Source organism: Apostichopus japonicus, chromosome 9 (assembly GCF_037975245.1).
Source record: "Apostichopus japonicus isolate 1M-3 chromosome 9, ASM3797524v1, whole genome shotgun sequence".
Classification (NCBI taxonomy): domain Eukaryota; kingdom Metazoa; phylum Echinodermata; class Holothuroidea; order Aspidochirotida; family Stichopodidae; genus Apostichopus; species Apostichopus japonicus.
The window spans coordinates 15732795-15748680 of record NC_092569.1 but is presented as its reverse complement, the minus strand read 5'-3'; the positions used below and the strand labels follow the sequence as shown (position 1 = coordinate 15748680).

Here is a 15886-nt window from a genome sequence, read left to right as displayed (position 1 = left end):
AAAGGGATGGGGATGAGGGCCTCGTAGAGATAACAGAAGGCAAAATAATAGGATAATATTTAAAATCAAACGCAATTGGCTTGTATAAATTTGATAATTCCCGTAAATTACGGATGAACGTCAACTGCGAACTGGTTTAACTGAGCCTTAAATGCATTTTGTAACTTTCGATCAATATTTTTTGGCCACCGATGTCTTTGGGGGAGACATTTGACTGGAGGGGGAGCTCCAGAACCCCGCCCCCGCTGGTTACTGTACTTTAGGGATATAAACACAATGAACCAATTAAAGACACATATGATACTGTTCCATTTTGTTTATTCATATTCATTGCAATTGAGAGCTGAATTAGTTTAGATACTTATTGCAAATAAATAAATATTCAACATTGTGTCTGAAGATTAACGAATATTGACTGTTTTTCAATCTTTGACTCACATTTGACCAAAAAGTATTCCTTATTAAAATTTTCTTGAGAGGTTAAAATCTTCGAAGATGAAACATAATTTAATTTTTTTTTTCAGATACTACGAAGGGCTCGTTTCATCCAGTTGATTTGTGTTTCTCATAAAGAAAAATATATATTCATTTTACTACTCATTTTTCCACAATGGTTTCGAGAGAAATCACATGACAGACTATCCGTCATTAACTCAAGAGGATGGTCGAATTTTCATTTCAACGAACTGGGGGCTGCAGAATACACTATAATGATAATAATAATAATTGTAAGAGAAGATCATTTCTCCGTCGCCACCATTGTAGACACCATTGAGGTTGTCACCCGTACAAACTGCCTTGCAGCTACTGCTGTATTGGAAATAATAGCAATAGCTATAACTATAACAAGAGCACCAAGTATTCGAGTGCCACCAGCCGCTTTTGTGCTTCTCTGCGCAGTTGGAGGTATCGCATGCGTCATTGTCTCGGTCATGCGTGCTGAATTGTTTTCCTTTGTTATACGAGAGTTCATGACCTGTGTTGGAAAACAGCAAGAAACATCAGTGGTTAATACTTGATCATTAAACAATAGCGTAAGTATCCTGTCATATTGGACACTTTTGATGGGATATAAAATAAGTTTTACAGTATACTGAGAAGGGGGGGGGGGGTGAGGATTCACTTTGAAAGAGATTCAGAATACATTCATAATGGGATAATTCCGTGATCATTATAAATACTTTATAAGCTGATTTATTCATTATTGCTCTTTATTTTAATCAGGTTTACTTCTCAATGGAGTTGACCATTGATTTGAATTTAAATGGATGATGTTTAATATGAAAACTAGGCTTGTATATAGGAACTAATTGTCTAATGATATTAAATATTATGTTTAAATTAGTAAATATTGTGTTTGATTGTAAATGAGAACTAAATCCTAGGCTTTCCATTGACTAGTTTTTAGCTATTATTTTCTCATTGTAATTGTATCTTTGTCTAGGGTTGTCTCTGTCCTCACGGTGTGTGGCTCTTCTTGGTATAATTGTTTCACAGATCTTGTAAAAAAAAATTATTCTGTTAGTAGTATGTGTTTACTGGAAACCTTTATTCTCTGTTAATAGTTCTATGAATATATATGGTCGTATTTCTCTTCCATGACATTTCCTGTTCTTAGACTGGTGCATGCTCATTCAGCATATATTCTCTTTCATCGGCTAGTCAGACTACTTTAATATGTTGTAATGATACCAGCGGTATCCAGCTGATACGATGATACGGTAAATATCTAACACTGTACTGTTCTTTAAAGTAACGGGTCCAGATGGGACGATACTTTTTTCGCAATTGTTCAGATCACTGGCTCAAATCCCGTTCGGGACAAAACCTTCTTTGCTCTTCCAATATTACAACACCAAAACTGGCGAATGTAAGGATGGTTCATCACGTCAATTGCAACTAATTAAGATGGTTCAATATGCGTGGTATTATTTATTCATTTTTGTTCTGTTTCTATTTGTTTTTTGTTCTAATTAATGCGTGAATTTTATCATACATACCCAGAAATGGATCATCGACTTTTTACTAATCTCGTATATACAACCGTAGACACGGTGGTGTGGCTTGTGAAAGGTGTGGGGTGTTACACCAAACCATCTTTGTAAGGGTTTCTGATCCAGTGTACTTAGAGCATACTTTGGAGTTATCATTTAACATCAAGATGTGTTGAAACCGTGACGAACATTATCTCATGAAGTTTATTGTGAACACACTAGTAACTTTAACTTGACCTATTTTCCAAGATAAGGCGCAAATATCACACATGCAACAAACCTGTATTTCCACTGTGAGTCCCCAGTTTATTCATTCTGTACTTGCTGCTTTCAGACTCGACTTGAAATTCTGTATACTCAGCATATTTAGCCGATCCACTAGAAGTAGTGATGTCAAAACGAAGCTTGTAGTTTCTTTGGTTAGTCAAGTAATGAAGCTTTTCATTTCCTAGCCATAAGTTCCTGCTGTCACCAAACCCGTCTTTGTACGCAGCCCAGTTTTGATCAAAGCTAGAAGATCCATCGTTACGACGTTGAAACACCTGGAAGGTTAGCGGGTAAGAATAATGAAAGAAATAAAATAATGGGAGTCGTTGAAGCATGCTAACATACACAGTTAATTTAAGAATACCTCACAACTATATATCTAGAGAATAATATTTCAGTCTGATAAACTTAAGACATTTCTTAGCGTTGTTTTTTTTTTTCTTAAGAGGAGGTTAATTTTAAGGATTATCACCATTTTCATTTACTCAAGTATATTTAATATACTGAATCAACACTAAGGAATATAAACGTGCAACCAAACCGAAAACATGAACTCGTACTTTCATAACCGTTTACAATAGACTAATACATATATGAAAAACACGGAAACATACTTGAAACATTCATAGAGTTTCAATGAAGACTTACGGTCCATCCTCCGCCGTTTTCCATTTTACAATGTACGTCGAATGGTAAACCAGGCCACCCAGTAGGCATGATTGTATATATGCCTTCTTGCCTTTGTCCAGCGTCATAAACATCCTGACAGTCTGTATACAAGGATTCACAAGTTTCACCGTCACCTTCATATCCCTCATCACAATAACACTGTCGTATTTCATTCCTGACATCACAAACAGCATCGGTACTGCATCTGTAGTCCTCACAGATCAGTCGGTTATTATTACAAGTACACTTTTGTGTGCAGTAATCGTTAACATACGTTTCTCCATTCTAGAATTAAATTGATAAACATATAAACAAATAGTATTTATTATACATTTGATTTTTCTTTCTGATACTCGGTGTGATCACAACGACATTTAGCCTAAGTTTCGTTTCTGTTTCGTTTGCATAGTCACGTGATATTGAAATCAGTCATATATATACTCACTGGTATAACCAAGTTGGCCTCTGCCACAAAACAACCGCATTCACTCGCACTGATGCAGTCACTCCCTTGCATCAAGAAACCAGCTGGACAGGTGCAACCCTCACTACCCAAACAGTCACTGTTACAACCAGATTGTCCTTTGGGATCTTCACATGTTGCTTGGCAAGTACATGTTTCGTAGATCATGTTCGTAGGACATGTAGAGAGCAATGTAGCTGTCAGTTGGTAAGATCAAGAAAATACATGCAATTTTGACAAGAATATTTGCGAATACCTCTGCCATGAAAAACGATCGTTTCTTAATTATACCGTTAAATAGTAAAATAAGAAGGAATAACATTAATTTGAAAGATTATGCAGTTTGTAGAAAACGACTTAGATGTATATGTGTGAAGAGGAATTGTCTATGGAACAGGTTATCATTGATCAGGGGTAACATATCGTCTGTAAACCTTTGAAACCTACTGCTGGTAGAAAGCGCTATATTAAACAAGGAATATCATTATTATAATTATTATTATTATTATTAAAGTTATGGTTGTATTATTATTAACGTTTCGATTTTCCTTTTGTACAAAGTTTTTTACTTACGTGCATTACTTTCGAGTGGTCCAATATGTGTAACCTTATATTGCCCCCATTCATCAGTGATACGAAAACCTTTGTATGTTGTATAAAAAGAGGCTCCATTAGATAATTCTATATCCACACGAAGTTCGTAGTCTGCTTGGTTCGTCAAATATGATAACTTTTCATTGCCGAGCCAAAACTCAGTTGAGAGGAAACCAAATCCATCTTGATACTGTGACCAACTCCTATTGAAATTAACAGCTCCGCTTTCGCGGCGTTGTATGACCTATAACAGAAGAAAAACAGATTGAGTACACTATCACGACTTAAAACACTCTCTCCATTGTACTCGAGTAGGAAATTGGACAATTAGTGTTATCCATTTATGTAAATATTAAGAAAGATCGTCTCCGAAAAGAATATCTGTTTCCCAATTTCGACGTTGCTGAGTGAAGGATGCGACTTATTTATTACCCCTACACATTTTCAAGTCATAATACCTACATGCTAACGAAAGGCTTTATCAAGTTTGAAATATAACTTCAACATTTTTATTTAGACGTACCGTCCAGTCTCCTCCACCAACGTTGTTGTTGCGGTACACCTCAAATGGATCTTCAAATCCATCTGGCTTGATAAGGTATACTCCGCTAGAGTTGGACGTAGCACATTGACTTTGAACGTCTCGGCAGTCCTTTGGATATTCAGAACGTTGATAAAAGAAGTAATGGGCCACTGTAATAAAGAGATAAAATCATTAAAAACTTATATAATATGCATGCTTTGTGTTCAATTTGTAACAAAACCTTGTCATCGTATACATTACTCGACCGTTAAAGAAAATCCTGCAAGAAATCGGCAATTCTCTGTGATTTTAGGAGATAACTTAAACCGCAACAGGAAAGATGGAACTTGAAAAGTAACATGAAAACCTAACATCAAAATTGGTACATATACCATTTCCTGTGTTAGAATACGTTGCATTCCTTCCTCTCCCTCTCTGTCCTATTCCCTAACCCTTTTTTGCTTTATTATATTTTTCGGTGGGTGGGGTCAATATTATTTACATAATAAAACATTTGTCACAAAATTTCTTGTCTTGTTCACGGTATTAGAGGTTGTAATTTTTGCATTGTTATAAGTCATCGAAAGTAACATACTAAATGCTGTCTCACACAGATACGGTCAATATAACAGAAACAGAAACAGAAAGTTATCTTGGAAATAACAAAAGTCATTTATTATCGGTAAGTATTTTTTTATATATGTAGATGGAATGAAAAACAAAGCAGTTAATGTGAAATATCTTACTTTGAGTGTCCTCTGCAGTTGAAGGTAAACTTCTCCGATGAATACTCTTTTAATGAGAAGAAGAGTCATCAAAAATATATGTCAAAATGAGATGTTTATTTATTGTAACTGTTTGTAAAGAACCTTTGGCTTTTTTGCAACCTCATTTATCTTATAATCATGAGCAGGCAAATTAAGAATGTTGGAAAACACAATTTTATAATGATTAATAATCTAAATGATTGCTCACAAACATTCTTGCCTATGTCAGGATGTTTGATAACTTCATCCATTACAGCGATACAATTATTAACTTTTAATTTTGAAATGTGTACCCAACTTGATGAAATGAGTATAAAAACGATCAGAATTGACTGGAAATATATCCCATACACAATTCTTTTTTTTTGGGGGGGGGGGGTGTGGGTGTGGAGGTGAGTGGAGGTGGTTGTGTGACTAAACATTGGCTACAATTTAAACTCAATCTATTTGTGTAGTATTCTTGTTTTCTTAATTGCACCAGAAATATCTGCAAATATATTAGCTATACATTCAAGGAAAACAGATGAAAATAGAATATATTTTTTCGCAAAACTATGTAAGCGATAAAAACTTAATAGAAAATAATTTCGAATTTTACTTTCTTACATTAACGCAAATGTGGGCAAAATATGTTTGTGAACATTAATTTTTATATTAACAGTCATTCCAGCATATAATTAAGATCGAGATTTGTCTGTATTTTGTCTATAGAAGTAGTAACTTCGGTGCATGAAGAAAACATGACAAATAATATTTAAATGATGAATTCACTACATGGCAATGTGGACAACGTCCCAACATTTATGAACCGGTATATTTTACAATGAAAGTTTTTGCTATCATAATTGTATCGTTTCATTTTGTTTGCATGAAATGAAATAAAGCAATGCTTTTTGTATTGATACATATCCTCAAATTGACATACAAAAGTAAAACCTCTGACACCTTTTACGCAGATATCGTCCACGGTATAGCGTTGTCAGGGGTGATAAATTAACGACGATTGCAATTAAGAAAGTCATGTTTTTGAAGACTAAAGACGTGACTTGGAGTTAAATGATAATTTGAGCCTATCGTTTATAAAATATTTGTCAGTGTTTTCTAGCGTGGTAAAACATATCAAATACTTCAATGAATAAAGTTTACCACGTGTGTTAACGTGTAAAACAAACACAAAGAACATGCTATGTCTTTGGAAATGGAACTGAGTATATGAAAGAAAATTAAGAGTTGTATACACCGTATATTGTACTTATTACTTAAGACCTTTCTTACACAGTGAAAGTACACTATTGGTTGACGTTGAAAAACGGAACGGTATGAAATGCACCAATTGCATGCAATAGGTTTACATGAGATATTGGCCGATGCAAATACAAAAAATTATGCTTTAAATTGCAAATATACCAAGGCGTTAAAAAATAACACATGTGCAAGTACCTGGCAATATCCGATACTGGTTTATCTGTGTTACAACGCGAGTTAACCTTACATTAACAGTAAAACGAATTAAGGATGCAATTGTTGTAAACGTCATAATGCGAAATCGTCGACAACAGTCTTTATAGTATAGTTCCCATGCAGATACTTGTCAAATTACAAGAGTATCAAAATATTGTATTTAAGGGTCTTATTGTCAACTAATTGCTCGATAGTTTAAGGGACATAAACTCTATAATTGTGCATTAATCTTCAAAATCATGGTAGCGCGGTAGTTGGAACTTCTAAGTACTTTTTAAGACAACGAGAAGGACGAATTTGAACGAGATAAACATAGACACAAAGATATTACAGTATTAATTTTAAATAACAATAATTTCAAAGTTCTGACAATTGTACAAGGTAATAAGGTATAGACTAAAGTATATTATTGCAAGAGATTTGAAGCCAGTGAAGTTTACCCGTGCAGTCTTGCATGGAACTAATTGCTAACAATTCAGTGAGGCAAAAAATGCATTGGTGTTTATATATTTTTCAAAGATATACCAATGCCTACTAAGAAATATATCAAATAAAACTAATTTGGAATATATTAGTAAATTATAGTAGATAATTTTGAAAACATTTGTTCTTTCTACATTAAACTTAAGTAATCTTAATCCGAAAATAAACTCGGTTTCGTTAAATGACGTTAGTGGACATACAAGGACAAAGAGGACGAATTTGAATTATACAATTTATCATAAAGGGTTATTTGTTATTTCTAAGTTATCACCGTAGTTATTTGCGAAGTAACTATGTGAAAGTCTATGATTGTACAATGGCACACAACGTTATTATTTTACAGTTCCGTCTGTAATATTGAAACAACTTTGTTCATTCTTTGAGTATCATATTAATATATTGACCATAAGTTCTTATTTTTTAACGCTCAACAATAATTAAAAACATATATGACAAAGAGAAAAAAAAAATGGAATGATCAAGAATTTTTACCTATCTTCTCAATTATACAATAGATTTTTAAAATATTTAACTTTGACTTTTGTTCATGTGTGACGGCAAATGCGCCTACTTTGACAAGAAGTGGAGTGATTTTATGTAACAGAAAGCGGACTGCAATTATAATGATTATTATTAATATTATATATTTTTAACTAGAATTAAAAAAGTTCAAGCTAAAGGTTTTTTTAATTTTTTATTCGAGTACGATTAATCTATACTGTAGTTTTTCAATACTTAGCGTACTAATGTAGTCAAATCGATTTGTAAAGAGACAGTTATCCGTATCTAGTTAGGAAATATAGAGACTTGATGATGGTTAATGAGATTTAGTGTAACATCAAAGTTACGTTGTAACATCAAAATTTCTAAAATAGCTAGGATATAACTGTTCAAATGTCTTAAAATAACTTTCACAAATGTTTATGTTATTCTGAAATTGTTAATGGTTATGTTCTAAGCCATTACGTAAAACATACGATTCTAGTTTTAAGCGTTAGTGTTATATTGCACAAATCAGCGACGAGTGTTTAAATAGATACATTTAGGGATACATAAGCGATAACGTGCGATATTCATTGAAAATATGAGAGAACGTTTCTCAAGGCAAAACCTCAAGGTAAAATTTCAAATGTAGCTAAGCCGAAAATATAATTTGTTATGCAATTTTTTTATGATAAGTTGCAGTGCAAATTTTACAACAAAAACACACTTCTGTAGGCTGCTGAAGATAGATTATTATTTTGGAAAGAAGGAATTTTTTGAAGAAGAATTGTAACTCGCCAAAAAAATGATATCAGTCGCAATATTCAAACGGCAGCTTCTAAAAAAAAAGAATGTTGCATTAAAAATTGTAAAACAGGCTATCAAGTAATAAAACTTTTCTGAATTTTAGTGGGAATTTATATAATCCAGCTAGCAAGAAAGAAACACGTTAAAACATGCTACCCAGGTTTAAATGGTAACATCTAACAAACAAGAAAGAAACGTGATTTATAAGAATGAAGAACAGAAACTGAAAAACGTTTAACTCACCGTTTCTTCCGAGGACGTAAAGGCGATGGTTGTTGTGCACAAGAATGTTAATAGTGCTCGAACAGCCACGGAAAGCTCCATATTTATGAATGTCTTGCTATTATACGAATGACAACTCAAATGAAATGTATCTCCAGAGGTAAGAAATATCCTCGACTCTTCTGAAAACAACGGATTACCTGAAGTGTATTTATAGAGTTGTAACATAATGCTGTCTCGCAGCCAGATCGCATTGTACTTATACGTTGTTGGACACCGTCTTTCAGTTGTAAACAGATAAGGATTCCAAGGCACCCATCCCATATGATGACCTTCAGTCGGTCAAGAAGGACTGACACATGTTACGTCACGTTGCGGAAATATTTACACATTGTGCGAGAATTTGGCATCTGCAGTTTTGTAGATGTGTTCATTTAATGTAAGGAAGCGGGTTAAGTATAACAAGATTATTCTCATTTGTTTGAATAAGAAACTTAACCGTACGACTTTATGTGTCACAAAAATCTGCCCCCACGAAATATGGTGTAGATTTTGTATTCAATTTGATCCTAGAACAGTTGAAAAATTGAAAAATGTAAGGAAACAATAATGATATTCCATTTTCTGTAGACTTTAGTTTCTGCGGTCTATACTAACATCATACAACGTGCTCGTAATGGTCAATATACGGTAAGCAATTGGTATACATCCCTCTATATACCCTCTCCATTTCTTTTTCCCCTCTTAGAGTTTGTACTTTTGATAATCACCCACGCAAATTCATACAAAGAACCAGTGGTTTATCAGGAGCGGGGAATTGCATTGGCAAGTTTTGAAGTTCTACTACAGAATGTATCGTAGATGATGGAAATAATATCATCATTTCCCCATTTACCAAAGTAAACATGTTTGCTTAGATCTTTCCCCATAACAGATGTAAGCCAAATTTGGTGACCCCCCCACCTTCCCAACTAAAATTTGAAATCGATATAGAGGGTAGATCAAAGGTGCAACAACGTACATCTTTGGCGGTTTCAATCCCCCGAAGAAATCAGGAAGTATTCTTTTAGTAGTGGATATATATGCAGTCGAAAATCCTTCAACATTTTATTAAAAAGTTGCAAAATATAGCACCTTGTGGCATCTAAGCTCCCTCCGTTTTTACTAAAATTCCCAAAGGTGATAAAGGTCTGCTTAGACCCTTCTCTGGACGACAGCATATCTTATCCTCCCACTTCAAAAAAAAAAAAAAAAACTATGCTTTCGCCGCTGGTTAGAGCCCACATCGTATCCTGATACCTTAGATCTCGGACTTTTCGGATAGTGACAACAATTTGTTTTGTCCCTTCACACCACGAACACTTGCTATCTGCCTGCCATTCAAGACATTACCACATCCCAAGCGATGATGATTCTTAAACTCTACCAATTATATAAAGGATTAGATGACATACATGATGTATGCTTGTATGTTGCTATATTTTGTGCAACTGAACCCAACCCTGTATACCCTGTCATGTTTATGCTGGTAGTACATCATCACATCGATATAACAAAAGGGAAAATTCATAGCTTCGACAACACACAAGCAAAAGCTTGATGCAAACATCTGCATACGTGCCTAGTTTAATGGTACTTTGGCTACTTAACAACTTAGCAATGTCGTATCATTGGGGGATAAACCTATAGATACCAACGTATGCATACTTGCATATTTACATTGTAAGATATCTTTACTTAACGGCCTAGAAACTAACTATATTTTCCAAAATAAAATTACATATTTGGCACACATATAAATTTGTCTCTCTTCAATCGTGATTTTCTATTACGTTTATAACCTTGTGCAGATTATTGTTTTGGGTAAGTTTACGATAAGCGGAAAGAATTTCAAGTGTAAACAAATAAACACTTCCGAACGATAACAGTGGTTAATTAACGTAAGTAGATATTAAAGTCTAGACTCCAAATCTTTATAGTATCTAGATAACAGGTTGTGTTAAATGACCGTTATTGAAGCATAACGAGAATGTTATAGTCTATGTAAATCTCGATCTGTCAAGGCTGGCCCGGCGGCGAATTTTTGTTTTTCCCAAACAGGTTTGCAATTACGGAGTTTTCCGCCAATCAGATTGCTCGTGACGTCAGCATCAATAATAACCATCGCTTCGAAGTTCGAAGACATGCACTGAGTTACACACTGACACTTTATTAAGTCTAGTTACGGGCTTTCCCATCAAACGCCATAACTTTACTTTTAATGCTTGAATCACATGTTGACCTTACTTATGATACATACGCTACATTCTATTGGTTCGTGTTTACGTTATTCAAGATTTGTGAGCCGTTCTACTGCAATCGGAATTCGTTTCGTGGAATGGGTAGGCCTACACTAAAATCAACTTCACGAGTCTTGAATGAATATACGCAAACAGTTTAGTGTACAGTATGATTATTTTTCCGTCACTGCACTGTGTACACAGTTATAATACATATAGGCCACCAGCGCATGTGTGATGTACCCTGTACGAACATTTCACTGTGCGTTGTTTGTTATCGATTAATGCCTTTACAGAAAACTTCGATCAAATGTCTAAACCAATTCCAAACACATCTACAACGAAAAGCTTCTGGTAATTTTGATCAGGCATATCTTCGTTGCAACGAATGGATGCAGACACTTTGGTTACCTGGAGGTGAAGGTTTCTATCGTGATGACGTAATTTTTCCGACCAGTCATGAGCGCCTATTTACACGCAATCGTAAACCAGTTTGGGAAAAAAAAAATCGCGGCCCGGCGATGACGTAAACTCGCCCTACAAAGTTATTATAGAGAAAGAAATTACTATAACTCAATACTGGGCTTTCCATTAACAATAATTGTTATTCTCACATTTGTAATTTTATTTACGTCTCGGGTTGTCTTTGTCTTGAAACACGGTATATGGCTCTTTTTGGTATAATTGGTTTACCATATTTTATAAGACATATTATTCTGCTAGTGGTTTGTGTTCACTGCAATCCCTCAATATTTAATCCTCTTTTTAATGGTTCTATTAAGATATATGGTCGTATTTATCTTCCAAAATATGTCCTGTTCTTAGACTGTTGCTTGCTCATTCAGCACACATTCTGTTTCATCGGTTAGTCAGACTACTTCAAATATTTTGTCAATGATACCAACGGTATCCAACTGAAACGTCTGTTTTAAGTAACGGGTCTACATGGGACAATATTGTTTGCAATTGATTTTTGTCAAGAAATCCTGAGATCACTGGCTCAAATCCCGTTCGAAACAAAACCTTCTTTGTTCTCTCAGGATTATAAAACCAAAACCTGGCGGAAGTAAAAATGTTTCTCCACATCAATTGCAACTAAATTGAGATGGTTGTAAGGGAGAGACAAGTGTAAAAAACATGGTATTTTGTATTACTTAATCACTTGTTCTGTTTCTATCGGTTGTTTGCGTTCTAATTAATGCCCTGAAACTATATAAATACCTCGTCGATACAACCGGAGATGTGTCAAGTGGGAAACGAGGGGGGGGGGGGGGGTTACACCAACCCTTTTTGAAAGGGTTTTGGATCCAGTGTACGTAGTACATATTTTGTAGGTAATATTTAACATCAATATGTGGTGAAACCGTGACGACCATTTTCTCATGAAGTTTATTGTGAACATACATGCTCAAACATCGATCATACAACAAACCTGTAGTTACACTTTGACTGCCCAGTTTATTCATTCTGTAGTTAATTTGGCTTTTCTTCTCCATATCTTATCATAATTCGAACGTTCTGCTATATAATAATATATTCCAAAAAGGTCAGTAGAACACGTATTAATGAAATTCTACCAAAAATATGTCTAACTGAAACTACATATTCTGACAGTCATTGTTGAAATTACATCACGTGTTTCCATGAAAGCCCAACTTTTAAACATTTTAAAATTAATTTTGTTTTGAAATTACTGCAAATTTTCACTGTAGTTAAACGTGTAACAGCTTTCCAGTAATTACTGTGCCAACTGTAACACATGTTACCGTTTTGCGAACACAGCGCAGTAGTTACTGATGCACGGTTGTGGAACATGAACGGTAGTTACTGCACTAGCTATGAGTATCGGTGATTGTTCAACATGGTAGTTCGATTAATTCCATATTCAATCTATTTGTGTTTCTCAAAATAGCTTTCCGAGTTCCGGTGTTTTCAATATGAAATTTTCTCGCCATAAGGACATATATTTTCAAGAGGATGGGCGAATTCTCATCCCAACGGATATTAGGTTACAGTTAACGGGTAAAGGGGGTGGGGGATACGGACCCCTTAAATTAAGTAACATGTGCAAAAGAGCTGCAAGGAGCTATTAAACTGCAGACTGGTGTATTTATTTATGAACTGTTGTAAATAGCACACAATAGCAACTTTAAAAGAACAAAAGAGTAATGTAACAAGAATGTAAGGTGACATCTAGTAAATTTGTCAGGTGGCCATATTCCCTAAGCGCTTGTATCTACACATCCGTCACGAAAATAAGAAGAATTGATATACTGCCAAACGAGGAAACATCAACTCTGCATTTTATAGCATTTACAATTACAGCAAGCTTTAACACATGCGTCATTTTATGGACGTTTAACTTGGCATAAGTAATTACGGTTAAAGTTCTTGATCTTAACATGTCAAGTACATTGTGTCATATATGATAAAAATTCGAAGGAATCACTAACTTAAAGAAGAAACTAAAATGTCATGACTAAAATCAGAAGGAACTTTACTCCCCATCGTGGCCAGTTAGAATGATTTCGGATACCGTACATGTTCATCTTAGTCATATCAAGATACTGTGACTAGCCTTCCATGCGCGGCAATAATATATCTTATTGATTTCTACATGATAATAAGCTACGATTTTATCTTCGTCCCACGCTCCCATGAAACGAGTCTAGCAGTATGAACACTATCTTTTGGGGAAGTGGAACATCCCTAAAACTGGCCACAGGTTTACTACCCATTCCCCCCCCCCCCCCCCAACTTTGTGACAGTTTCCTCCGCCACCCCAATCTATGCCATCCAATCTAAAGATCTCTCATCTAACAGTCAAACGTCTTTATGTAAAAAAAAAAAAATTTTTGCCCCGCTATTACCGGCAAGCCTATTAAACAACACTTAGGTGAAACTAACATTACAAAATGGTCACGTGAAGTACGTAATACTGACAACCCCCTCCAACCGCCCCCCTCCCCCCGCCCGCGATTTGTTTTGTTTTCCCAAACAGGTTTGCAAGTGTGCGTAGTCGTTCATGATTGGTCGGAAAAGTTACGTCATCACCATAGAAACCTTCACTTCGAGGTTCTGCATCCATTTGTTGCAACGAAGATATACCCGTTCAAAATTACCCGTAGCTTTTCGTACATAATATATTTAGATATGTTTGGAATTGGTTTAGACATATTTAGCACACTAGTATTGTATGATCTACTTTGATCGAAGTTTTCTGTGAAGGCATTAATCGATAACATCGCACAGTGAAAGTTTCGTGCGCTGTAGGCCTATATGTATTATAACTCTGTACACAGTGCAGTGACGGAAATATATCATACTATACAATATACTGTTTTGCGTATATTCACTCAAGACTCGTGAACTAGCGTCGTGAAATTGCTTTTAGTGTAGGCCTACACATTCCACGAAACGAATTCTGATTTCAATAGAACGGCTCACGAATCGTGGATAACGTAAACACGAACCAAATAGAATGTAGCGTATGTATCATTAGTGAGGTCAACATGTAATCCAAGCATTCAAAGTAAAGTTAGGGCGTTTGAAGGGAAACCCCTTAACTAGACTCAATCAAGTGTCAGTGTGCAAGGGCGCCGTTTTGTTTTGAAAATTGGTGGGGACGTGACTAACTAAGCGGAGCGCGACCATGGGTTCGCGCGGAGCGTACCAGAAATTTTTTTGACAGATGTAACCCCCCAGATTGCCGGAAATTGCATTTCCCAGACACAATTATGATCAAAAATGGGTCATTCATTTTAATATTTCACGGTTTTAAATGTTTCATGAAAAATAGTAATTAAAAAATACAAGAATAAGAGTTACTGATGATAAATTTATCAAATACAAACATCATAATGAGCCGATATAAAACAAGAAATTAGTCCATCTTCACCTTCCTTCACCGCCCTTTGGGCAGTTGGGCGTGGGGTCCCATTAATATGTGCTGGGAGCTACACGCAAGTTGACGCAACAACAACAACAACATTGGAATACACAAACAAGACTGAACAGGGAGTCCTTCCCTCCTGGTTCGACCGCTGGGTTCTGCATAAGCTCTCAGACAAACAGATAACAACAAATAAACAAAGCAGATGAAATAGAATATTGTGCTGGAGAAAGGCGAACAGGGTCAACTAGAGGTATGATGAGCAGCATCAGTCGTTGGAGTGCAAAATCAGCCAGTGGAAGGGGAGTAAGTGGCAAGTGTGAACTTAGGAAAACCGGTACGAAAGTGAATAAATATCGTGTTTACACGCTACTCTTATCTAAAAGTTTAGAGACCAGGTAGGGGTGGCTATCCTACCATCAGGACTTCCATTTAACGTCCTCGTCTGAGGGACCACGCGGCTACACGCAGCATTTTGGAAACTTTTTTTTCCAATTTTCTTTAACTGTTAATTCCAGCGTTCTCAAACCACCCCTATCCATTTATATAGTCAAACTTTTTGTATTTGAAACGTGCAATAAATGTTTGCTAGCTCATGGACTACATACGGGGAACCCATTCAACCCAAGACTACCAGTAATCGGTAGCGACGTACCTTGTGTGACCTACCTTCCTACTTGAAATATCCGAATACTTTTCTCCGTGCATCTGGTTTATTAGAAATGAATTTCTCCGCGATAATTTGGGAGTTCCATCTTTTGCATTCGCTCATTCATTAGTTTTGTTGCTTATTTTGATAACGCCTAATGGGTACTTGAGATCTTTACGACTAACGCGGTATAGCAGGATATCATGGATAGTCGGACTTCCAAAATTCACTCAAAAGATGGTGGGGACATGGTATACCATGTCCCCACCTCTGAAATTTTTGGTGGGGACGCGTCCCCGTGTCCCTGCGGGAAACGGCGCCCCTGTCAGTGTG

At 35.7% G+C, this 15886-nt stretch overlaps 1 protein-coding gene across 1 annotated transcript; it reads right to left on the bottom strand.

Annotated features, from left to right (window-relative positions):
* Positions 1-301: 301 nt before the first annotated feature.
* LOC139972915 (uncharacterized) lies at positions 302-8913 on the bottom strand. Its single transcript, XM_071979225.1, has 8 exons — positions 8755-8913; positions 5257-5302; positions 4511-4680; positions 3967-4231; positions 3376-3590; positions 2910-3215; positions 2275-2536; positions 302-976 (listed from the first exon to the last, which is right to left on the bottom strand). The coding sequence occupies exons 1-8, from the start codon at positions 8833-8835 to the stop codon at positions 654-656; spliced, it is 1668 nt and encodes a 555-aa protein (XP_071835326.1). The 5' UTR covers positions 8836-8913; the 3' UTR covers positions 302-653.
* Positions 8914-15886: the final 6973 nt, after the last annotated feature.

What these genes read in the sequence shown, in the direction of transcription:
- LOC139972915 (XM_071979225.1), bottom strand. Translation starts at nt 8,835, where the DNA reads ATGGAGCTTTCCGTGGCTGTTCGAGCACTATTAACATTCTTGTGCACA. An exon ending in TTGGTGGAGGAGACTGGACG is followed by an intron (nt 4,232 to 4,510) that starts GTACGTCTAAAT and finishes CTTCTGTTATAG; the next exon opens with GTCATACAACGCCGCGAAAG. An exon ending in AGGCCAACTTGGTTATACCA is followed by an intron (nt 3,216 to 3,375) that starts GTGAGTATATAT and finishes ATTTAATTCTAG; the next exon opens with AATGGAGAAACGTATGTTAA.